Source organism: Alosa sapidissima, chromosome 24 (genome assembly GCF_018492685.1).
Source record: "Alosa sapidissima isolate fAloSap1 chromosome 24, fAloSap1.pri, whole genome shotgun sequence".
In the NCBI taxonomy this organism is placed as follows: Eukaryota; Metazoa; Chordata; class Actinopteri; order Clupeiformes; family Clupeidae; genus Alosa; species Alosa sapidissima.
The window spans coordinates 3748822-3773901 of NC_055980.1; the positions used below are offsets into that span (position 1 = coordinate 3748822).

Consider the following 25080-nt stretch of genomic DNA (forward strand, 5'->3'; position numbering starts at 1 on the left):
GATTTTGTGGTGAAAAAGCCACAGGCTCCACGGGTATTGAGTTCCCATAGGGAACAATAACGAAAGGTTCACCTTGCAGTACATGAGTGTAACTTTAACTGGAATATTGTGGATCAAAGCCCCATAAACAAAGTAGGTGGAAATGCTGTAAGAGTATATGTGATCCAGTGAAGGACACATTCATGAAAGAGAAAGGGCCCAGGTTTAGGAAGCAGAGCACGGAGAAATAACTTGCCACCGCTTACCTCCTGATGGTGCCCTCGAATGCTCTGCCAACATTTGTCTATGGAATTTGTTTATTTATTTATTTTAGTTTTTGCTATTTTAAAGGCAATACTTGATTAATTTGTATATTTCTAAATTCTGCATTTCTGTATTACAAATTCACTGAGCTGTTTAAATGTCCAGACACCACATCTGTGTTTCATCACCTAGGTTAATAACAACAAAAACGCAGGTGGGCTTTTTTTTCTCCCCAGTGCACCGTGACCTGCTGTTCTCTACAATAAAACTCTAATAGCCCCAGAGCCCCTGAGGACAAAACCAGCAACTTGGGCCACTTATGAAAATGTCAAGTTTGAGACGACACAAGCAGCAGGTCAGCAACAGTGGTGGCGGGGAGAGGAGCACGCGTAGCAAAGGGTTAACCTCAAAATAAACAGATGTGCACCTGTCATAAAAGCCCAGTGGAAATCGCTCTATCCCTCATTCATATCTTGAACATCAGATGGCAGGTGTCGGGCTTGACCAGCAAGAAAAGCTGCACATCCTCTCATCCATAACAACTGGCTACCTCATTACTGTCTTTATGAAGTGTTCAGGGGGCAGCCTTGATCTCCAAATATGAGTCTGAAGATGAGTTCTTTCCCCTTGCTTTATTAGGCGCTAAGCTCCTTACACTTGTAGCATATTGCAGCAGGTTACGAGCCTAAGCTTTATTGTCTTACATTATTGAAAATCTAGGCCCTCCGAGCCACGTCCTCCCTGAGGTCAAGCTTTGTCTGAGAACATACTCTCATTTCTCCTTGTACACCAGCCTGCACTGGGGGAGGACAGCAGAGATTGTGCTGGTAATACACTTAAATCCATCTTGGCTGACTTACGACAAACTTCAGCCTTTCCTGATGGCTTCTTTTGAGCTGAAGTAATTCCTTTAGACCTTACAAGAGCAGAGACAATGACTTATGAATACCAAGACATTGGCACATATATGACAAACCTCTGTATGAATAACTCCAAGGTTTTGGGATCAATAATAATAATAATAAATTATGGCAAAGGTACAGATATTAAAGGTATTATGTTTTTGTAAGATGACATTGTATATATTCTCTGTATTTGTATGCACTAGTTTGTGTATCCACAGTAATTAGGAAATAAGGTCTTTCCATGGACATTTTATTTTTTTTTAGAAAAATTGCTGTGAAATAATGAGAAAAGAAAATGGCCCCTTCCCTCATGTACAAACATAGTGATCTATCATTAATCATAGCTTTACACTCAGATACAGTGTTGTTTTTAACAAAAATGAATGAACTATGCAAATTACCACAAGAGCAAGACACAAGTTGCTGTATGACTCATGGAGATATTGAGCGTGAGGACCTGTGATTCGGGATAACAAAAGAGACCGCACAGCACCATCTTGTGTGCAGTGTGCAGAGGAAGGGGAACAGAGCTTTGGGATTTGGTGACAATACGGACTCATAACCAACACACAGGAATGAATACACTGAAACACCACTGCATCGGTGACACATATTGCTATTATTAACATTCATGGTTTATACAAAAATGACATGGAACAAAATCCAAAAAAAGGTTTACATGGAACAAAATCCAAGAAAAGGTTTAAGCTACACGGATACTACATTTTGAATGCAGATTTTTTAAACCTGATTTTACCCAACATTTCTCCAAATATATATATTTTTTAATTTGGACATTATAAAAGGGTAATTTTATATCTATAAATCCATTAGTATCTATGAGATACACCAATTAAATCAATCCATAAATAATTAAACTATTTCAATTAAATTATTGAAATGTTCCTAATTATTGTGTCAGTTATCTTTTTGTAAAGTCAAACATCACTAATTAATCAGACCACTCAGAATTACTCGACATTTTCTGAAATTATTCCATACCATATAACTATGCAAAAAGAACAATAATTTGCATACCAAACAACAATTCTATTCCTAATCATTAATGACTGATCATAGCAACTCTACTCTCTCTCTCCAAGTGTGTCTGCATGTGTTACATTTTTGTACCAACTTCCTGGATTGGAGGTTCCCTTTGTGAATATCCATATAAAACTGGCATGGCTTTGTCCTGAGGACGGCTGTTTTATCAACTACACTGTAGTAGTACATTTAACTCATTCATCTAGAATGTGAGAAATCATTTATCCGATGACTGGCCATACAGCCATTACAAATACCTGGACATGTAAACAGTGTTGGAGCGGAGTTGTACAGTACTTGGCAGAGATAAAGTAAATGTGCAAGGCACTCTCTGTATGCATTGTGTTGCATAGTGCAGTAGGACAAGCATCTGGCATCTACAAAACAGGACTGGTTGGCCATCCTCTCACTTATGGCAAAGGCATTTCTGCAGAAGATCATCATGATCAATATCCCATGATGTGGTTAATGTGTCCCTGTATGGAAGACAGCAGAAAAGCATTGATGTGACATGGGTAACCTAAAAAAGAGCCCTTTTCATTCTACAAGGTATGTCTATTACCTTTACCGAAACAAGAATTCATTCACTGCCTTCTCCCAAGGTGTAAATAAAGTATCAACAAATAAACATTTTAATTTTAATTTCTCAACCAGTGAGATCAGCATGAGGATAACTTGGCCTTGAGGCAGATAGTTCTAAATGTGCATTTTATATCACTATAGATGGTTTTCCAAGAGGGTGAGAAATTCCCAAAATCCTATAAGTCAATAAAAGGCTATTTTAACTCAATTTAAGCTCTATTCACATTTTTAAATTTGCTTAAAGTCGAAATGGACTGGACTATATAAATCATAAGGGTAAGGCTATTTGCACCCCTGGTACAATTAGCAGTGTATGCTATTCGTACCCTGGTACAATAAGAAGTGAATTTTATTCGTACCCCGGTGCACACAGCAATGTGTCCTATTAGTACCCCGTCTGGTACAAATATCAATGTATGCTATTCGTACCCCGGTGCACACAGCAATGTGTTCTATTAGTACCCCGTCTGGTACAAATATCAATGTATGCTATTCGTACCCCGGTGCACACAGCAATGTGTTCTATTAATACCCCGTCTGGTACAAATATCAGTGTATGCTATTTACACCCCTGTGCATTTATTCTGGCATATTGATCACACAATGTAATAATAATATTTAAAAAAAACAAGCAACATGTTTTTTTGTTGTTACATAACAGGGTGTGAATAGCTCAGCTGTGTAATAGACACTCTGAATAAGGTATGCTGTTTGCATCAATGTACAGTTAGAAGTGGATGCTATTCGTACCCTGGTGTTTATAGTACTGTATGCTATTTACACCCTGCTGCATGAACTAGCTAATTGTTGCAATCAAAACGTCCGTTTAAGAACCGATTTCTTGTTCAAATTTCGCGCCTTCACTCCAGAGACGTTGGTACACATGCACACTCACTTTGCCAAAATGCATCACACGGGAATCGTACCCCGGTCTCCCACATGTTCACCCAGGTCTGTGACCACTGCACTATCTTCTTTCACAAGTAATGGGTGTTTGCAGGGAAACTTTTAGTTTATAGGACTGAACGTCATATTCACGAAATTTCTGTTAACTAACAAACTGACGGTTGTATGTGTTCACTGAACCAAGATTATGAAAATAAAACACAACTTTTCAATCTAAAACTTAATCTGAACAGATATTAGTACCAAAACATTTCAGAATTCTTCACTTTCTGCTTTCGAAAAAACGAATGTCCGCCATGTTTTTTGTGCACGTGAGCAACGTATTTTTGTTGTTATGTCACAGGGTGTGAATAGCTCAGCTGGCCAAGGCTATTCGTACCAGGGGTGTAAATAGACACTCCGAAATCATGATCACATTCTGTGACTTGCAGAACACGTCTGTTAACATCACTTACCGATTCACCCGCCATACATCTCGGGCAGCACTGTGCAGATGACCTGCCTTGAGGTGTGCTCTTTACAAAGAAAAAGAACAAGTGAGAGAAAAAACTGGTCAGCTTTATCAAGGGCAAGGCCATTATAATTCAAACTCGTGTGTGGTCAAGCATATTAAACTGGTAAGCGATCTGCAGTTTCATTCAAACCTCAAATGACTGAGTGAGTAGAGCAGATCAAAGAATGGATATTATTTCAGTTGATTACTTAAGAGAATACAAACAGAATGGTGCACTTGGCACTGGTTTATGGGGAGCGTTCATAAATTATGTCATGAGAGAACTTTGCTCTGGACCCATTAACTTATCAGACTTTATCAAAAGTAGCACATCTGATAGGATCCTGTTACACATTCACGACAGGACAAACATGAACGCCACAAAAAGCAAGATCATAGTCACATTTACCATGACAGGAACGACTTCGTTGCCTCTGTTCTCATTCGGTAGGACTTGCTGCTGGATCTCCCATGTATCCATGGGACTTTCGCCGACCGCGCCATATTCAATGTTGCGACAATGAACCACTCCACTGCACAGCCTTTTCTGCAAACGTAAACACAGTTTAAGTCCATACATCATGACTGATTAAGTAGCACTAACATTAATAAACCCCACTAATACACCCTACTCGTATAGCGTGTTATCTTATAAATGCATACGAGGCAGTAACGTTACAATAAAAATAGTTGGCTAATGTTACAAGCCAATGTTATAACTCCCAACCTGCAGCGCTAGGAGTTAATTTAGCCTGCTAGCAACCTGACTCGCTGCTGTTGTTGCAGAGGTAACTGTAATAGTCACTATTTATTTATACATATATTTATATTATTATGTATCAATAGGCAAGTAACAGTATAACTACACTGCCTACCACAAAATATTGCATTGTAAACACAACGCTTGCAGTACAATCTACACATTCATCGCTAGCATAGCATAGCAAGGGCAATGTGAGTGATCTGTTAACGTTAGCTGTCGACATAAAGTTAACATAACATTAACGTTACCGGTTGACATTCCCAGTTACCATGCTCCTCTTCATGGCGTCGTTTATTGTGGAGAGGAGTAATATATTCCATCGACATGATTAGCAAGAAGTGTCTGGTTGTCCAAATGACCGAGTTGTCCTACAACTTTTGAAACCTTAACGTAACGTAAACGTTAACCTCGAGATCGGCCTAACGTTACGCTTTTTAAGTCAAGTGGCTCGTTTCCTAAAACGGTTAACGTTATTATCATAGTCAACTGACTACATATATTTCTTCACACAGCAACAACACACTTAACCGACAACAGACTTAAAACATCCACATTGTACTAGCAGATAAATAACTAGCAGACAATACTGAGGACGTCCTTCCTGGTGTGGGTCGTACCATCTGTACTTTTTATGTTGGGCCTGTGATCACAGACATTACAAAAACATTACCGTTCCCCAGCCAATAGGGCTCCGCGGAATAAAAGTCAACAGGATGTTGATGGAAGTCTGGTCTCAAGGCGACATTATTTTTTGGAAAACTCCACAGTAGGACAAGTAGGTTATGTTTTGTTTGTTTGTTTGTTTTAATTAAAGATTTTTGAATGCCCTGTGTAATGATTCAATGACCCACATAGTGCCTCTATTTGCAACATCAATCTGAACATTAAAGCTAACTCTCTAACTCTAATTCCTAAGGATGCATTTTGTCGACATAATTTGGATAGTTTCACAGAGGGAATTTTGAACATATCTTAGGCCTACATTTTTGCCATGTTTTGGGGATAAAATGTTACATACAATAAGAAATGTAATAATGATTTGGCCTAAAACTGGGAAAGTTTGGTGTAACTGAAGTGGAGATTTCAGAATTGGGGAGACATGATTGAGAATGAGATTGAGAAATGGCTTTTGGTTGTTTGTAAGGTAAAGGCCTAGGCCTACTAATAGACCTCAAAATTAGTCAAAATGATAATGATAAGCCAATCTCAAAATTAACCAATGCATGAAAAAACAAAACAAAAAAACAAACCATGTTTTTGCTTGTACTGTTTCTTTGTATAGGCCTACATTGCATTCAGTAGGCACACATACACCTGTTCTTAACAGTCTGTTCCATCAAGCAATGGGTCCTGTAACCAGCTCCAGGGCTTGACTTACACCATGGGGCCATCAAAAGAATGATGATGTAGACTTACTTGTATTTTTGGTCTGTGATGTATGTTATACTCCATTGCCCTACAAACAAAAAGGGATGGATGGATGGATAGATAGATAGATAGATAGATAGATAGATAGAATGATTAAGTCCAACAGTGCAAGAAGATATTAACACGTTTATCAGTTGACCTAAAATATTAGCCCATTATAACGCCTGGGGCTAGGATCTAGGTTTGCTTGGTTGGTCTGTGTTTGGCTAAAACCAAAACTAGGCCTTAAGCCTGGTGTAGGCTAGGATACAACAGGTAGACTATGTGAAAAAAATTAATTGTCAAAATATCACAAATCACAGGAAATAGGCTACTACTACTACTACTACTGCTACTAATAATAATAATATCATTTATTTATATAGGCCTAGCACTTTTAGCAGATAGATAGATAGATAGATAGAGTAAGTCCAACAGTGCAAGAAGATATTAACACGTTTATCAGTTGACCTAAAATATTAGCCCATTATAACGCCTGGGGCTAGGATCTAGGTTTGCTTGGTTGGTCTGTGTTTGGCTAAAACCAAAACTAGGCCTTAAGCCTGGTGTAGGCTAGGATACAACAGGTAGACTATGTGAAAAAAATAAATTGTCAAAATATCACAAATCACAGGAAATAGGCTACTACTACTACTACTACTACTACTACTACTACTACTACTGCTACTACTGCTACTACCAGAGGTGGGACCAAGTCACTGTTTGGCAAGTCACAAGTAAGTCCCAAGTCTTAGCACTCAAGTCCAAGTCAAGTCCCAAGTAAATACAGAGAAGGGCAAGTCGAGTCCAAGTCCAAGTCTCATCAAAGCCAAGTCGAGTCCAAGTCCAAGTCCCAATCTTTTTCAAGTCCTGAACAAGTCATCAGGTACTCTTCACTTAATAATGGCATTATTAGACTATCGATCATAATTTTAACACTTCCATCTAATCCACAGATTTTTTTTTTATAAATACAGATTAAAATATGTTCAATGTTTCTGTCTTGAAATCTTTTACGATATATGCATGCGCATACAATATACACATGTGCATACCTGAGTAATCTGTACAAAACGGATAGCTACATGACAAATAAAAATATTGTTTTTCCAAATTTCGGAGCCCACTGTAAGGATGAGTAATAATTTGACTGATGGCATTTCACTGCGCTAGGCCACAGATTTGCCTGCAAACAATTTATTAGGCTGTCTGCCAGTGGCGACTCATAAGGGAAGCCAAGGTCAACACTTTTATATTATTTAAAAGATAATAATGACACAGTAATTTTGTTTTAAAGTATTCATTTCTTAAGAAATACTACACATGTGATGCTGTTTATCTCATTTGTAAATGGTGCACTGTCACTTTAAGCCCATTGTGTGCCACTGTCCACACATTCTCATAATGATCTTTTTTACCAGCTCCATTCCTATGGCTAGTCCACAAACTCAAACATTGTTTGTACCACATGAATAGCACAATATTAACAATGATAAGCATTATATTAAGTTGGCACAAACAGCTTTCATTCCTTTGGAAATAGATGCATGTATGACATGATGCTTGCTTGACATTTTCTGTTTGCAATTAAATGTGGTAGCCAGTAGCCACCTAGCTAGCTGAGTGGAATGCGTTTCAATCGGCATATCAATGTGCTTCATGTAAACAAATTATTGAATAGGCCTACTTCAAGACTCACCATTTCCATTAAACAAAGGCAAAGACAACTCTTCATATTCTTGTCCACTTTCCAAATCACAGTGAGTGCAGCCTATGTCATAGTGACCTGGATCTCATAGTTTATAACAGTAGTGAGAACCGGATAAATCCGCAATTTCCCCTAATCTCGTATTTGTTGCCTTCATGATTTCCTTTTATACGTTTCTTATATTTAAAAGAAAATATCAATCATCATCAACAATGACAAGCCAGCTGGAACCTGCCACTCGTTTTCTCTCCCTCTCGTGCGTGCTTAGATGGGGTTCTCAATTAAATGGAGTAGGCTAGCATAAGTTCAAGTTGGATCTTAATGGAGAGGACTCGAAAAGTATCATCTTTATGTAACATGCTGTTGGTGCATTTTGACATTGTAAACGTTCTCTAACAAGAGTGCAAATCAGTTTGCAGTAAAGCTACTAGTTATTAGCTAAATGTTGGTCGTTTCTCTGTCTCTTGGTGCCCTACACACAGTGCGTAACGCATGTGGGGGTAGCGGCAGCACTGAACTGTGCTCTGGACTGGCCGCTTGTCTCCGCTATTTTTTTTTTTTTTAGTCGCGGAGGGAAAACATCTCTGGGGTGACTGGTCCACGATCAGGAAATTTAGTTTTTGACTCGAGACATGTCAAGTCGTCACAAGTCAAAGAGGCAAAGTCCGAGTCAAGTCTCGAGTGAATAGTATTCAAGTCCAAGTCGAGTCGCAAGTCATGCCGAATTTTATCAAGTCAAGTCTGAAGTCATTAAAATCATGACTCGAGTCTGACTCGAGTCCAAGTCATGTGACTGGAGTCCACATGTCTGGCTACTACTACTAATAATAATATTATTATTTATTTATATAGGCCTAGCACTTTTCAAGCACAGAGCACAAAGTGAAATGATGAATAATGAATACATGCAGGCATTACACAAAATAGCCTATCCACTTCTGAAATGAAAGAACCATCACCCCATCATAACTTTAACAGTTACAATAAAAGAGTTAAAAATTCGACATGAACGTTTGAAATATAAGAAAATACCAACGCTGCAGCTGGTGACCCACCAGTGTGACAAGCGAAAACTCGAGTATCCTCAAACTGCAGGTGTAACATTCAGTGTGTGTGCAGCTGTTCCATTTTAAGACTATCTACACAAGACACATTACAGGCTTAGACAGTTTAATTGTGTTCGTTATTTTGAAAAGTAGTGCCTCACATGCTGTTGTCGAATTCTGTCCACCACGATTTACAATTTCAGAAACCCCATGCGTTATTGAGTAGTTGCAGTCTTCTATCTAGCCTCTGGTACTCTACAGTTTTCCCGTGCAACTAGTAATGCCTGGCAATTGGTGCAAATCACGGGTTTCGCAATCCACTGTTTATGCCTGAAAACATGGCGAATTTACTGGACGTGACAGCTACGCCGGAATTTGAAGATTTGCTTAAAAAGACTGGAAAGTAAGTATGTGGAGGTAATCGCCTTCCAGGCCGAGTAGATACATTTGGAAAACTAAGCATTGCATGAAATGTACCAGAAGACGTTCGGCGAATTTATATGATAGGCTATACTCTACCACGAGTCGTAACGATAGCTAATGTTAACGTTTAGCTGCAAAACGTTGACAACGTTTCTTCCTTTGAATTAGGTTATATCATGTTGGTATACAATTATATGAGACTAGATGTATCCGAAAGGCTGTTTTGAGCACGACGGAAATGGCATTAGGGCGAAATTTGGTTTGTGGGGGCTATAATTGTAGGCAGCTAACGTAACGTTGTCGTGTATATCTTTAACGTGTTGGATTGGATGATAAAGAAAACATGTGATCATTTCGTACGTATACTTATATATTGAGTGCTTTAGATAATGAAGACCTAAATGGTCAACTAAACCAGAACTAACTGCAGCTGCTGTCTTTAGAGGGCCGCATGGTAGTCCAGCAGGATATTGAATGAACCCATTCCGAAGAATTTACTCGAGGGAACACACACTGCTACCGCACTGTACAATATGTTGACAAATAAAATCTGGACCTGGAGGATATGCCTCGAGTCTATTCATTCTTAGCAGGATACCTCTAGTTAATTAGTAATTTGCCTCTAAAGAACCAGATTTATTTAGTGATTTGATATTCCCAATTTCCGGTTCTGTCAGAGTGCAGTTGTGAAAATATAATTGATATATTGTCGTTACTATAAGCCTCTATACCTACACCATGAAGACATGCTTGGTGAAAGTGTGTATAGAAATTGTGCTTTAATTAGAATGTCTAAGTCTGTTCAGATGGCCAATTCAGTGTTCCATTAGCCTGGAGATTCTAGACCCAAATCCGAAAGATTAAGGGTCTGGCCAAGAATAATGTAATGGCCCAACTCGAGGGGCGGCACCAAGCATGCATTTGAAAATCTCACTGCACGCAATTGGATAACACTATACGACCAATGTTTACTGGCTGATCCCAGACTTTTAAGAAATTGGATAACACTGACTGTCATCTGTTTAGCTCGCCTCTGGCCCACCTATATCAGATGCACCGATGTAATTGGTGCCCCACAATACAAGGGACATAAGTAATGAGCATCATAAGTGACTCACTAAGCAAATTCAAATTGTGTTCCTGCGAGAAATCTGGATTTCCAGGGTAGTGTTCCATCATAATTGTTGAAATGACTAGTTCTCTTCAGGTAGTAGTGTTGTAAGATTTGGGTTACTTTAACCATTAATGAAGCAGTGAAGATATGTTGTGAAGTGATTTGTGTTCTGATAGCCTGGTATATACTGGTTGTCATTGATTTGTTCTTGATCTCTTCCTAGGTCTCTAACAGTCGTACACTTCTTGGCACCATGGGCGCCTCAGTGCACCCAAATGAATGATGTGCTGGCAGAGTTGGCGAAGGAGCACTCTCAGACAACTTTTGTAAAGGTACTCTTCACAACACCATTCTGTAGTGTTCTTGGGAGGATAGGTTTAGGCATCACAACTGACACGGACACACAAATTCACAGATCACTTCACAAGAGTGTGATTTTGTTGTATGAAAAAGCTCATGTAGGCATGCAAACCATGCAGATTCCACTCAGAGTTTTACTGATACTTTTAGAAGCCTGTTAACCTTCTAGTAGATGTCTTTTGGCAATATTATCAGCAATGTCATGCTGTGAAAGTTTATTTTTTTTCCAATGTGTTCCCTCTGGGAACATAGAACTGCGTAGTTCATATCCTGGATGGCAGGTTGGCACGATACATGTGATACTCTGTCCTTCATATGACCATATACCATCAAAATTCATTTTTAATGTTTTCCGCACTGGACACCTTTAAACAGTGTGATGGGGGGAGGGCGCAGATCACATGACCATTCACACAAATCACATGACCAATTGTCAGCAAATGTAAGGCTTGTATTTCGGTCGAAATTAATTCACATGTCAAGACATACAAAGAGATCGAAATTACGTTTCCCACTATCCCACGGTGAAGACAAGACGTATTTTACCAATTAAGTCCCCAGACAAACATAACATTCAAGTAAACAATATAAAAAGTAAATAAGAAGGCACATACAATGAAGAAATAAGAGCAGCAAAATTTGGGTTGAAATTGTGCAATTGTGCATACAGTAGACTGTCAATATAATAGTGCAAAAGTCAGGCCAATAAATGGCTGAGGTAGTTCTGTTTGACCTAAGTATGCAAGTGGCATAGTGGCGCAAGTTATGTAAGAGCAGCAGAAGTGTGTTCAGAAGTGTTTTCAGGACAATAGGACAACAACAACAAGTTGTAAAGTGTGCAAGTGTACAAGTGGAGTAGTGCAAGGCAGCCATTGTGGGTCCAAGGTCCAGGATGTTATGTAGCTGAGGGTGGAGGGGGGAGAGAGTTCAGCATCCTAACAGCCTGGTGTATGAAGCTGTTGGTGAGTCTGGTGGTGCGGGAGCGCAGGCTTCTGTACCTCTTCCCAGAGGCCAGTAGATCAAACAAATTGTGAGCGGGGTGACTTGCATCACTCACAATTGTGGTCGCCTTGCGGGTGAGGTGGGAGGTGTAAATGTCCTTCAGGGAGGGGAGTGAAGCACCAATAATCCTTCCAGCTGTGTTCACTATGCGCTGCAGGGCTTTCCTGTTGTATTCAGTGCAGCTTCCGCCCCACACAGCGATACAGCTGGAGAGGATGCTCTCAATGGTGCCTCGGTAGAATGTGGTCATGATGGCTGGTAGAGCACTTGCTCGCCTGAGTTTCCGCAGGAAGTAGAGGCGGCGCTGAGCTTTCTTCGCCAGTGATGCAGTGTTGGTGGTCCAGGAGAGGTCTTCACTGATGTGCACCCCCAGGAATTTGGTGCTGCTCACTCTCTCCACCACAGCACCGTCGATGGTCAGTGGCAGGTGTTGGGTGTGACCTCTCCGGAAGTCAACAACAATCTCCTTGGTCTTGCTGACGTTCAGCAGGAGGTTGTTGTCCCTGCACCACGTGGTCAGAAGGTCGACCTCCAACCTGTATTGAGTCTCGTTGCCCTTGGTGATGAGACCCACCAGAGTTGTGTCGTCAGCAAATTTCACTATGTGGTTGTTGCTGTAGGTTGCAGTGCAGTCATGCGTCAGCAGGGTGAAGAGCAGCGGACTGAGCACGCAGCCTTGGGGGGCCCCCGTGCTCAGTGTGATGCTGCTTGAGATATTGTTGCCAACACGTACTACTTGAGGCCTCTGACAGACGAAGTCCAGTAGCCAGTTGCAGAGGTAGGTACTGAGTCCCAGTTTGTCAAGTTTGCAGATGAGTTGTTGTGGTATTATGGTGTTGAATGCAGAACTGAAGTCTATAAACAGCAATCTCACATATGAGTCTCTTTTTTCCAGGTGGGTGAGGGCTGGGTGGAGGGCAGAGCAGATTGCATCCTCTGTGGACTGTTCGGTATGGTCCGGCTCGGTATGCAAACTGGAAGGGGTCCAGGGTGGGGGGGAGAATGAATTTGATGTGTGACATGACAGGCCGCTCAAAGCACTTCATGATGATAGGTGTCAGTGCCACGGGGCGGTAATCATTGAAGCAGGATGGAGCAGTTTTCTTCGGCACAGGTATGATGGTGGCAGCTTTAAAACATGATGGGACGATGGCTTGCTTCAGGGAAGTGTTAAAGATGTCTGTGAAGACATCCTTAAGCTCCTCAGCGCAGTCCTTCAGCGCACCACCTGAGATGTTGTCTGGGCCTGCTGCCTTACGGGTGTTGATAGCAGCAAGTGTCCTCTTCACGCTGTCGGCAGAGAGGCACAGGGGCTGCTCGTGTGGAGTGGGAGGGGTCTTCTGTGGGCAAGTGCTGTTTTGTGCTTCAAAGCGAGCAAAGAAGCGGTTCAGATTGTTGAGCAGAGGGATGTTGCTCTCACAACTCTGTGGCGTGGGCTTGTAGTCCGTGATGGCCTGAATGCCCTGCCATAGGCTTTGTGCGTTCCTGCTGTCTTTGAAGTGAGTGGTTATCTTGTGAGTGTATTCTTTTTTTGCTTCCTTGATGCCACGGGACAGGTTGGCTCTCGCTGTTCTCATGCCAGCTTCATCCCCAGCTCTGTAGGCTTTGTCTCTGGCCCTCAGCAGCCTGAGGACATCCCCTGTCAGCCATGGCTTCCAGTTAGCCCGAGTGATGATGTCTTTTGTGTGGGTCACATCATCGATGCACTTGGTGATGTAAGAGGTTACAGTGTCTGTAACAATCATCTGAAACGTCTGGGTGGCATCTGTAATGGTGGTTGAAGCTTACTGGTTAAACATGGCATCATTCATGTTCCATCATGTGCCATCATTCATGTTCCGCTCCAATTTCGCTCCGATACCGCTCACACCACGAGTCTAAGGCATGCTCAAATCCACCCAGAATTCATGTCTTCATAATGAAACCAAGACCGTTAAATTCCAAAAATATTGGCCATAGTAAGTTCGTTGGGGATGGAGTCGCTAAATATTTTAGAAAGGAAACTGAAAGTCATAGGGCCTACAAGCCTACTATTCCTACAAAACAACTAAATACTAACGATGTATAGCCATGTGGTGACACTGTTCCAAAGGTTCATTTTGGAATTTAAGAAGACATATTTTGTGGAAAAATGAGTGTGCTACGGAGAGCAAAGAAAAACGTGAGCAATTTGAATATGCTTCATATCAAGTAAGGCTGAAGTAAAACTTGACCTAGCTAAACCTCTATTATTTAGGCAATTAATCCCACTGATCCCTTTAGTTTTAGGCTTATGTGTATTTACGTTGCCAAGCTGGTTCGTTGTTGCACTATCAGTGTTGCATTATCTTTTACAATAAATGTTCTATGAGTGACATTGCCGTTGCTCTTCTTTGGGATTTAAGTTTTCTAAGGTGACAATTCGGCTTGTAGATTATTTCTCCCTCTTTTGGAGTGAGCGCGGAGCGATTTCACTGGAGCGGATGGATTTTTAAGTGGAGCGGGGAGCGAAATTGAGCAGAGCGCTCAGCTCTGCTCACTAGCTTTGCACTCAATAAAGGGATGCATTTTTCGTCATGTGGCATTTAACGACATGTGGTCTGGCGCATGATCCAAAAATCGCTATCTTACACCCTCTAAAAATCATTACACCACTGACCAAGAAAAACCTGGGGCCGGTTTCTCGATAACGTTCACTCTTAGCTACGAGGACTCCACAGTTAAACCTCACCAAAGTTGAACCTGTATCTTCTTGGTTCCCGAACTGTCCCTTAAGGGTCTTTTTACGAAAAGCTCCTTATGTCCGACATACAAGGCACTGTCCACCCTGAAGGTGCTGAATTGGTTGATATCGATTGCTCAATCGATTTTTCACTTCTCACGGAGGCATTTGCATTGCGGTCTTTGCACACAAAAAAACATTGCTGAAATATCGCCTCCAGTAGACCTAACGTTCACGCTACTTCAACATAGATGAACTTATTAATAGCATACGATGATAAAAAGTAGAAATGGCATGGTCTACCCTTAATTAACAAAGTTTTCACAAGGTCTGTAGGGGGAAGCGATCTGCAATCTGTCGGCATGACCAGCTAACCCCCTAACACCTTTACCCCTTACGCCATCCTTCATCACTCCATATGAAGAACTTATTTGAAAAATAGTATTTCATTGTTTTTTTAATCACAGCTAATTGACCAGCAGCCTCATTTAATTCAGTATTTTGTGCCACTGGTTAACATTAAACATAAAAGCAACCCTCATAAAAGCAACCCTCCACATTAAACATTGTAGATGGTGGTGGGGAAAGCAAGCAATAAGAGACTAAAGCTTCTTTTTCGAATGCGTGCACATTTTATTATTTGTGTGAAAACATTTCCAGAAACTATTTTCTTAAATTGGCCTACTTACATAAAATCATTGGCGACCCATTGTACCATATGAGTTGTATGCGCAACAGAAATTTCTGAAGATTGCTGTAGGCTACAGTTTCGGTGACTAGCGTCTAGAGCCGAAACATTGCTAAGGTGCAGCTAAGAGAGTTCTAAGCAAATATTCTAGATTTTCTGTTTTGTTGGTATCTTAGTCTCTTTCCGACTAAGTAGTTACAGGAACTTAGTTATAGGAACAGTCCACTTTTAAACAGTTCTACTATCTACTCTCCCCCAAAACCGTTTTTTCCATTTGCATTCGCACTGGCCAAGTGGCTATAGGAACTGGTTGCCTATTTGATTGCAAATTATCCATTCAACTTGGGTTGACAGTTGGCGTGACTTATAAGTTGAACCAATCAACATAGACCTAGGTCACAAGGGTTTCTATGCGGAAAAGGAAAAAAGACCCTGCCTGAACTTAATAATCCCCAAATTGGTCTGGTTGGAACACAAGGACAAAAGGGTTCTAGGAACTACAAAAATCTCGTCAGTGGGAATACGCCTTATGAGTCCACGGTAAAGTTAGTTTCACTTTGCCTATGAGTTCAAATGATAGGCGAGTGCAGATGCATGTAGGCTATACTCTGCTAGTCACAAACCGGTTTAGTGGAATCCCTCTGTACACAGACGTCTGTGTGCAAACAGATTCCCTCAAATGTGCCGCTGACTGTCAAAATACTGAATACGCACTGCTTGCTGTTAAAGAGAGTGACAGATGTCACTCTCATTGGTTTAAAGGATGTGACGCCCAAAACACACCTGTGACTGATTAAGAAACAGAAGAACAACCCCAGTGTTTCCCATACATTGACTTATTTGTGGCGGCCCACCACAATATCAACACTGACCATCACACAATGATTTTCTATGTCCTACTTCTTACGGTAAATTGGATGAAATCCTGTCATTGTAGAGCTATGTGCGCCGTTGCACAGCCTCTCCTTGTGTCTGTCTCCCTCAACAAACCTGCATGCACATTTTAAGAAAACAATAAAATTATTGTTGGCATAGAAGACGACGCAAATTTGTTCAAAATTGTATGATTTCTAAATATAGCATAAATAGTGGTTATAATACAGAGCTGATGTTAGAACGTTTTGAGGGTCATTCAGAACACTAAGGTATAATGCATGTGTAACATATTTCCAATATAGTCACAATGTGATTATGTGAGTGGCTTTCTATCTGTGGGCACACCTAGGCAAACTTGTAGTATTAAATGTGCATTAATTGCTCTCTCAACATCTTCATTCTGGCACCTTTGTTGTGTGAGGCCTGTGGAGGAGGTTGTCATTTGAAGTGTTAAGGTTCATGGATCTTTTCAGATGCTCAAATCATCTGACTAGACTGGCCAGAGGCATGACAATAAACACTGTAATCACAACCTAAGTGTGGTCACTGATTTATGGCTTTCAATATCTGGTAGCTAAATATGATTGAGACTATGCCATGTCACTGATTCATTACTTTTCCCTCTCTCTCCGCCCCCCCCTCTTTGTCTGCACCCTGGGGCTGTCCACTATAAAATCAAAATGGGCAGAGCCATTTGACACTGCCCTGTTTGCAAGGTGGATAGTCAGAAAGGTATAATGTGAGACTTGCTCTGGGTTGTCAGTTCTTTTGAAATTGTACCTTCAAGATTGTTATTACTAAAGCATTTCCTGTTACTTTCTCAATTTTCTGTGTATATTGTCACTTTAATATTTCATGTATAATTAGATTCTTTTATGTCCAAGGAAATTGAAGAATTAGAAAACTCTGCATGCAGGTAATTTGTCTCTGAGCCAACCAAGCCCAAAACAGCCCGGCCATCCATCATTGCCTGTCCCTCCCACAAGATCTGTCTTGCTCTTTAGATGAGTGATGTCCAAAGACCTCATTACCTCCCTTGCAGGGTACTCTCTTCCAAACAAATGTGTTGAGGGGAGACTGTGTGATACTGATGGGTTCTATTTCAGGGACACAGGCACACAAACCAGTTCAAAAGTCTGTCCTTTTTATAGCTCTCACTTTAACTCTCTCTCTCACTTTGTCTCTCTCCTCTCTCTCTCTCTCTCTCTCTCTGTAGCTGTCTCACTTGACCGTGTCTCTTTCTCTCCTCATGTTGTCCCACCTCACAGCTGGAAGCAGAGGCAATGCCTGAGGTGTCGGAGAAATATGAGATCAGCTCCGTTCCAACCTTCCTCTTTTTCAAGGTACGTCTCCCCTGGCTGCCACCTTATCCCTCACCCCACTGGGGCGGCGTTGTGTAACCTGTAAGCACTCATGTAGGCCATGGATACTCCTCCACGTTTATGCAGATTACAAGATCAGGTATTACCTGCCCTGGGTGGCTCTTTGCGAAACTTCAGAGCATTTATGGTAGTAAATATCAATCAAAAACTCATAATAAACGTATAATCGACTCCTACAACTGAGCTTATACCCTCCAACAACTTAACATTTTAAAAAAGGAAATAAATAGAGGTGCCCCCCCCCCCCCCCCATCACTCTGTATGCACATGCCCTGTCATGTCCACACCAATCCTACACACAATGTGCTGTCTCATAGTCTTGAGTCTTCATGCTCATTTATTTTTGTTCCTGTTTGTTTGTTGCTCTGTGTGTGTGTGTGTGTGTGCGTGCGTGTGTGCCTGCACACTGGTGGGCCTCAGAGTGGCGAGGTGATTGACAGGCTAGATGGCGCGCATGCCCCCGAGCTGAGCAAGAAGGTGCAGAAGCTGGCGTCGAGCGTGGTGGGGCCCGTGGGGACAGGGAACTCCCCCAAAGAGGACCTTAACGAGCGTCTGAAGAAGCTGATCAGCGCCGCGCCCTGCATGCTCTTCATGAAGGGCTCCCCACAGGAGCCACGCTGTGGTAAACTCACAGCAATTACCCACTCTGTGTGTGTGTGCGTGTGTGCGTGTGTGCGTGCGTCCGTGCGTGCGTGCGCGCGCGCGCGCGTGCGTGTGCGTGCGTGACTGTTTATGAGTCCACCGTGTTTGTGTTTGTTTACAGGTGTGAGCTGTGTTTGGTTGTGTCTGTCGGTGTATGTGTGTGCAGGCCTGTGCCAGTGCATCTATGTTCTTCTGGTCAGCAGTGCCTTTTTGTATGTCAGGTTATGTCATTTGTGAGTGTCCCTCCTGCATGTCTGCATTGCTGTGTACAGGCTGTACTGCTGCTAGTGTGTGTGTCTGCACTAGCAGGAGACATGCAGCGGCTAGGCGGTAGGGATCACCCCTCAGGTCGGTGTGAGGTTCCAGCGCGGCGGGATGTTAATGGCTCTGTCAGTGCGGCCGCCTGCTCCACGGCTAACCCTGCCCTAGCCCCTGGCTGTCGGTCAGCGGGTCTGGGCGCAGCAGTCAATAAGCATCATAGGCTGCTGATTAGACTACCAATGACCACTCTCCCTCCGCCTCCAGGGCATAGTGGACACGACTGCTAGCTGCGAACATGTGCCTCGGGGAGGAGAGGAAAACACGTCTGGTCTCTGTGGCCACTGGACAAATACAGCGGGTATTACAAAGACTTTGGCCAGAAGTCACTAATGCAGAAGTAAACATCCGTGGCCATAAAGGAGCAGTACAAATATCATAAAACAATTATAATTATAATCTGATGTATTTGTCAATATTTTAGGGGAGTTGTTTGCATCAACATCACCTACTGTATATAGACGAGCAAATGTCAAAGGCAGAGGCCCTTTAAGACATAACAAACACAGATTGGACAGTCAGTTATGCCCACAGACTATAAGATCATTTGTGTCTATGTATATTAGTTACGATAATATATGGATTACCATCTAATAATATATGGATTACCATCTAATAATGATTATTAATTAAGAATGTCTTCAGAATGTGGTGTTGATATTTTGACAGATATAATTATACATCATTATATGGCACGTAATTGTTCATTCCCAGTGATGTTGGTCTGTACATGAGGCCTTTGCACAGGCAGTTCCTCCCAGGCACTGAGGCCAGCCACAGTAGCTCTCCATGGGTCTGCTTAATCTTTCCACCCCTGGTTTTGTGTCTGATCAGGACCTCAGCCTGCAACAGAGACGGCAGCTCTTCACCTCGAATTAAAAGGTTACAAGGACGGGGGGGGGGGGCTACGACATCCCCAGCACCAGCTCAGAGCCCACACACTCACATTTGCCTGTGTTTGCTCCTTGACGTCCTTTCCTTGAGAAGTTTAATGTTGCCTGTCCTGGAGCGCAGAGTCTGCCCCGCCGAGCCCCTGGCCCCTGCAGGAGCGAGGCGGGCGGGAAAGCGGCCACTCCACCAATCAATCCTGCTTGTCTAGGAGAAGTTGCCTAAAGCCAGAGCAGGCAGCTGGGCCGCATGTTTGCCTGCTGTAATAGAAACAAGTTAATATACTGCCAACTGAATAACCATTAGTTAGCAGCCTCTAGCTGTTTTATAATGAATTCCCGGATGAGTGGGGAGAGGAGAAGGGCAGTATCAGAATGGCTATTTCACTGCAGGCCCTACATGGTCACACAACACCTCTTTCTCTTTTTTTCCCTCTCTCTTTTTCTCACTCTCTCTGTCTGTCTCTGTTTATCTCTCTTTCCTTATGTGCACATACACTCAAGCTCAAAATGATTTTTCGATCAGTCTCTGTTTGCTGTCCATCATGTGTGTCTCCCTTTCAGGTTGTGTTGTGTTGTGTTGTGTTGTGTTGTGTTGTGTTGTGTTGTGTTGTGTTGTGTGTGTGTGTGTGTGTGTGTGTGTGTGTAGATATCTAATTGCAGCTTTCAGCTCTCACCCTACATGTATTTTTAAGGCTATGCTCATTAAAATAGTAACAAAACCCAATGTATCATAAATAAATGTGATATGCTGCTGAACAATATGGCCACACATGCCACACACAGTTTAACATGATACATTAGGAAAGGAATGGCAATAAGCTCTCAAAAAATAGTTTCATCAGTGTTGCACGATATTGCAGAATGTCTTAAGGAAAATAAATGTTTGCTAGTCTTTTGAAGTTCCCTCTTAATTCCCAGTTGAATAATGTTGCTGTTGTTTATTTGATGAGCAACTCCACCCCAAACCCTTCCAGCTACACAACAAGCTATTGTCCACAGATGATTTGAAAAACACGTAAAAATTATTGTAACTATTTGACAGAATTTCACATCCAATCCTGCTGATGTACATATATTTGAATCTCGGGGGAGAATGTTCCTCTCCCATCGTCACGTGCCGTGTTCTTGTTTGAGCACCAGGTCACGGTGAACAGAGCCCAGTTGTTCTGTTCTGATTGGCTTTGAATTTTTTTTTGTCTTATCTGTGGGGCAGGCTTTAGCCGTCAGATTATCCAGATCTTCAAAGACCACAGCGTCCAGTTCAGCAGCTTTGACATCTTGTCCGATGAGGAGGTGCGGCAGGGTCTGAAGACCTACTCCAACTGGCCCACCTACCCCCAGGTGTATGTGAGCGGCGAGCTGGTCGGGGGGCTGGACATCATCAAGGTGAGACATGTACTGGTCGACATTAGTGAGGGTGTTATTTTAAAATGATACAATTAGGTTCGGTCAAACTATTTATTGAAGAATTTCTTATTGGACGAGAGGCATCTCATGAGTGGCTGTATCTTAGGACACTCTCTCTGGGACTTTTCACTGCTGGTAATTACTCCGCATTTTGCATTGAATATCCGACTTGAACGTTCCATTCATACAGAGCGAGAGAGCTGCGATTCCATGATGTCACGTTTGACCATTATCTCTCCAGAAAATGGAATATAGAGTAGGGTGAATGTTCAATTTAGCAAGCAGGCTATACTGATTATCGTGTGCAGAAGCACAAATAGCCGCTCACTGAAGCTGGTTCTGGTGTGAAGTATTGTGTTCCTTGGCAACAGGAGATGCCAAGAATTCAAATTGTTTTCAAAATAAACGATGGAAAACACAATTTGATGTCTTTAAACTCAATTAGTTGGTAGTAGAACTTGTATAAAAGCAATGCGCCACTTGTGATTGTGGGGTTGGTAAAGGTTATACCCAAGGCTGTGGTTTCCTGCAGAGCTCCACCTCGTCCCTATGGCTGATACACAGCCATGGCAATATCTGTGACCAATGCCTCTCTCACACATGCCTTATATCTTCATTTAATCATGAAGAGTAAGTGCTCTGTATGGAACTGTTCATCATTTGTGGAGTGATTTTTACTGCAGTAAATATTTCCAATATCACTTGGCCTCACATGTCCCATAAGTATTTAGTTCATCTCATGTTCCCATTCGTGGCGGTCTCTAGATGCTATTTGTGCTCCAGTCGAACGTCTTGTACAGTAATTGCAGTGATGTAGCGAGGTTAGTACAGTGAGAGTGAGTGTTGACAGAGATGTGTTTCACACACACACACACGAATGGGCAGGCACACATGCTCCCTTCTCTGGCATGATTATGTTTGTTCTTATCATTGGAAGTCTCCCTCCGCCGCGCTACATTCCCACTGAGGTAATTCACACTTAGGCTCACCACAGACCCCTTGCTGTGGAAGGAGGAGGCCTGGATTAGCCCAGGGCCTTCCCATAGTTCAGCCTGCAAACCAGCACGCCCCCTCCATCTCTCTCCCTCTCTCTCTCTCTAGCGCTCATCTGCCTGTCCTCGTTTGTCTCTGTGTCTCTTTCTCAGTCTGTCCCTCTATCCTTTCTTCTGCTGTTATATCCTCGTGTGTCGGGGCAAAACAACTCTGTCATCATGGCTCTTGGCGCACTTGTCTAGAGAGAGGACACCCTGCTGTGTTTCTCTATTGCCTTTGCTGTGTGTGTGTGTGTGTTTGTGTGTGTGTGTGTGTGTGAGACCAAGAGCAGGGGGCGAGATAAGGTCAGATATTCAGGATAAAGACAGTTACAGTAGTCGGTGGACAGGGATTGTGAAACAAGCTTGCAGGGACCCAGTTTTCAAGTTATTTTTGTGTCTCATTGTAGGAACTAGCTGAATCTGGCGAGCTTGACAACACCTTACCCAAGGCTGTGACATTGGAGCATCGGTAAAAAGACACAAACACACACATTCATATATACACACACACAGGCCCTTCTCGAATTTGTTTGTAATTCTGTCCTGCACCAACAGGTTAAAGGCACTCATCAACAAACATTCTGTCATGCTGTTCATGAAGGGCAATAAAAAGGTAAGGGTGCCATGCTTATGATTCCTTTAGAAAAGAGATAAGCATCACCATATCAACATACCAGTACTTAGTCATTGGAAAGATTAACTGTAATGTGTGCGCAAGAAAGAGCTGTCCTTGTATGAGATGAGTCGTGCGTGTGTGTGTGTGTGTGGAATGAGAAGTACTGTACCTGTGCTAGAGGAGGGGAAAGAGCCTGAGCCCTGTCTCTCTGGCTCTCTCCCCCTCTAATGGAGCATCCTCACCTCCCTCTCATAGGGCTATTGATTTCCCCTGCTCACACATGAAAGGACTTCTGTGGAGTAGTTTAAAGCTGGCCCCCTGAGATTATCTCCCTCTTCTCCACACACTCTCCCTCTCGTGTTCTTCTCGCCATCTTTCTTCTCTCCTCTCCTCTCCCTCATCTTCCCTCTCTCATACCCCCCCCCCCCCCCCCCCCCCAATTTCCCCCAGCCCATCTTCCCTGCACTTTGTGTTGACTAGCTGGCAGTCAATAAGTATGTCTCTTTGAAGTCACTAACTTCAGTTTGTCTGAGTGGATGGGCGGAATGGGCCACACAGATCTGGGCAACACAGCCGTTTTGTGTTTTTTTTGTTTGTTTTTTTTTGTTTTTTTTCACTCAGTCTGAATGAATGCTTTCTTTTTGTCTAAACTCTCCGTTTATTTTTTTGTTGCGTTGGATCATGAAAGACTTCCCACGCTTCCAGGCAAGCGTCTTTTGTTGGGGTCCCCCTGCCTCGTGCCTTTCATTTGCACCAGGCGGCCGCCATCCCTCCTCCTGTTTTTGTTGTGTGACTCACTCGGGCAGAAGAAGCCGGGGTGTGATGCGAGTTGTTGTTTCCATTCTGATGAGTGTGTGTGTGTGTGTGTGTGTGTGTGTGTGTGTACAGGAGGCCAGATGTGGCTTCAGTCGGCAGACACTTGAGATAATGAACGGCGCGGGGTAGGTCTGCTGTACACCTCCATGCTGAGGCACACATGAAATGGGCGGGAGGGGTGATTGTCTGACAGACGATGCACATGATTCGCTTTCATTTTGTCTCTGTGAACAGAGTGGACTACGACACCTTTGATATCCTGGGGGATGAGGAGGTAAGAAGCTGTTGATTGTTGGTAACATCAAAAGAAAGCTACTAGAATGTTCTTTAATTACAACTCGGAGTCACTTCAGAAGCAAGTTTCTTATTGGTTTGTTGAATCAAATGTGTTTGTGTAAGATGCATTTCATCATTTATTTCAGTGTGGTAGGTTAGGAAAGTTATCAATGAACATAAAAAGATGGTGTGGAAACTAACAGTAATATACAATGCATTTGGGCTACTCATGCCCATTACAGGTTAGACAAGGACTCAAAACATATTCCAACTGGCCAACATACCCCCAGCTATACGTGAAAGGTGAACTCATCGGTGGTCTGGACATTTTGAAGGTAAGAGGAAGCCGTGGAAATCTCAGTATCAGCAACCCAACAGCATTTGAGTGAGCCCAACAGCTTGTGCAGTACCCATAGTTGCCTGTAGAAGGAGCTGTGGTATTGTAATATTTCCCCCAGTACAGTGATATGAGATGGGATCAAAGTTAATTTTGGTGTGTGTGTTTGCTGCAGGAACTTCAAGAGAGCGGTGAGCTGACATCTGTACTGAAGGGGGAGTGAATGATGCCCAATGCACCTGTCCATGAGTTTGGGAACAAACAATCTTTCACAGTGGGGTGGCACAAATACCTGTTTCAGTCATGCCAATAGGTATCAATGATTTCCACTCACAGCTTTCAACTCTTACCTAGCCAATATTTGCATCAGGAGGTGAATGAGGTGTAAGATCCTGGTTTTTGTGTGAGAACAGCGCCAAGTTGTTTTGAAGAGTAAGCTACCAATATAATAAAGACGTCCATGTTACACATAACTGTGTGTGCATTGTCCTTATTTTGTCAAGTTGGAAGTCTTTGCAGCATACATTAAGTCCTTTGTCCATTTATCATTTTGAACATGGTTTCATTAATTTAGTTAATTAAATTAATTAATTTAGTAGTTCTCTTCCCACAGAGATTCTTCTATGTGCAATAGTTACCATGTTTTGAAAAGTAGCAATGCTTTTGGGGTTTTAACATTTAATTAGGTGATTGGGCTGTTTATTATTTTACGTCATGGCTGTATTTGAAGACTTAATTTTTATGTCTTTGAACTACTGCTGTAAAAGTGCCCCTCTTAGGCTTTTTTGTTTGTGCCATATTATAATGTCGGAATGTTCTAGTAGGAATTTGGGGCAAGTGTCTTTATAGAGGTAAGGTGAATTATAGTTTTGCGCATATGATTCATGCACATTTGTAATGTTTGGTCACCGGTACACTGTACGTATTGACGTGTATTGATTTGAATAGTAAGTGTTTTTAGTAGGCTTACATTGATTGATGCCTGAAGCGATTGACAGCAGCCATCTGGAAAATGTGAACTGTTGCGGAGGAGGTGCTGACTGAGGAGGGTGTGAGTTTGTGCAGGACCACAGACTCCAGAGGTGCTTGCAGAGATACGAA

The 25080-nt window shown here is 42.3% G+C and overlaps 2 protein-coding genes across 3 annotated transcripts; one reads left to right on the top strand and one right to left on the bottom strand.

Annotated features, from left to right (window-relative positions):
* Positions 1-1748: 1748 nt before the first annotated feature.
* On the bottom strand, positions 1749-9366 carry si:ch211-221j21.3. 2 transcript variants are annotated; one of them, XM_042083419.1, is made up of 5 exons: positions 9259-9366; positions 6353-6392; positions 4583-4720; positions 4136-4195; positions 1749-2668 (listed from the first exon to the last, which is right to left on the bottom strand). In XM_042083419.1, coding segments are annotated over exons 1-5 (270 nt in total). In that variant the 5' UTR covers positions 9261-9366; the 3' UTR covers positions 1749-2638. The 2 variants fall into 2 exon arrangements, with proteins under 2 accessions (XP_041939353.1, XP_041939352.1); XM_042083418.1 differs by lacking the exons at positions 6353-6392; positions 9259-9366 and adding an exon at positions 5185-5576.
* Positions 9347-24452, top strand: glrx3 (glutaredoxin 3). Its single transcript, XM_042083417.1, has 11 exons — positions 9347-9500; positions 10858-10966; positions 17530-17604; positions 18064-18265; positions 20707-20879; positions 22342-22403; positions 22490-22547; positions 23439-23491; positions 23601-23640; positions 23885-23977; positions 24155-24452. Exons 1-11 carry the CDS (start codon positions 9424-9426, stop codon positions 24200-24202), a joined length of 990 nt encoding a protein of 329 aa, XP_041939351.1. The 5' UTR covers positions 9347-9423; the 3' UTR covers positions 24203-24452.
* Positions 24453-25080: the final 628 nt, after the last annotated feature.

Excerpts from the sequence above, each read along its gene's own strand:
- si:ch211-221j21.3 (XM_042083418.1), bottom strand. The coding sequence starts at position 5,262 with ATGTCGATGGAATATATTACTCCTCTCCACAATAAACGACGCCATGAA. Across the intron at positions 4,721-5,184 it reads GTAACTGGGAATGTCAACCG|AAAAGGCTGTGCAGTGGAGT; the intron begins GTAACGTTAATG and ends TTACGTTTGCAG. Across the intron at positions 4,196-4,582 it reads ACGAAGTCGTTCCTGTCATG|AGCACACCTCAAGGCAGGTC; the intron begins GTAAATGTGACT and ends TTCTTTGTAAAG.
- glrx3 (XM_042083417.1), top strand. The coding sequence starts at position 9,424 with ATGCCTGAAAACATGGCGAATTTACTGGACGTGACAGCTACGCCGGAA. Across the intron at positions 20,880-22,341 it reads GGGGGCTGGACATCATCAAG|GAACTAGCTGAATCTGGCGA; the intron begins GTGAGACATGTA and ends GTCTCATTGTAG. Across the intron at positions 23,641-23,884 it reads ATATCCTGGGGGATGAGGAG|GTTAGACAAGGACTCAAAAC; the intron begins GTAAGAAGCTGT and ends TGCCCATTACAG.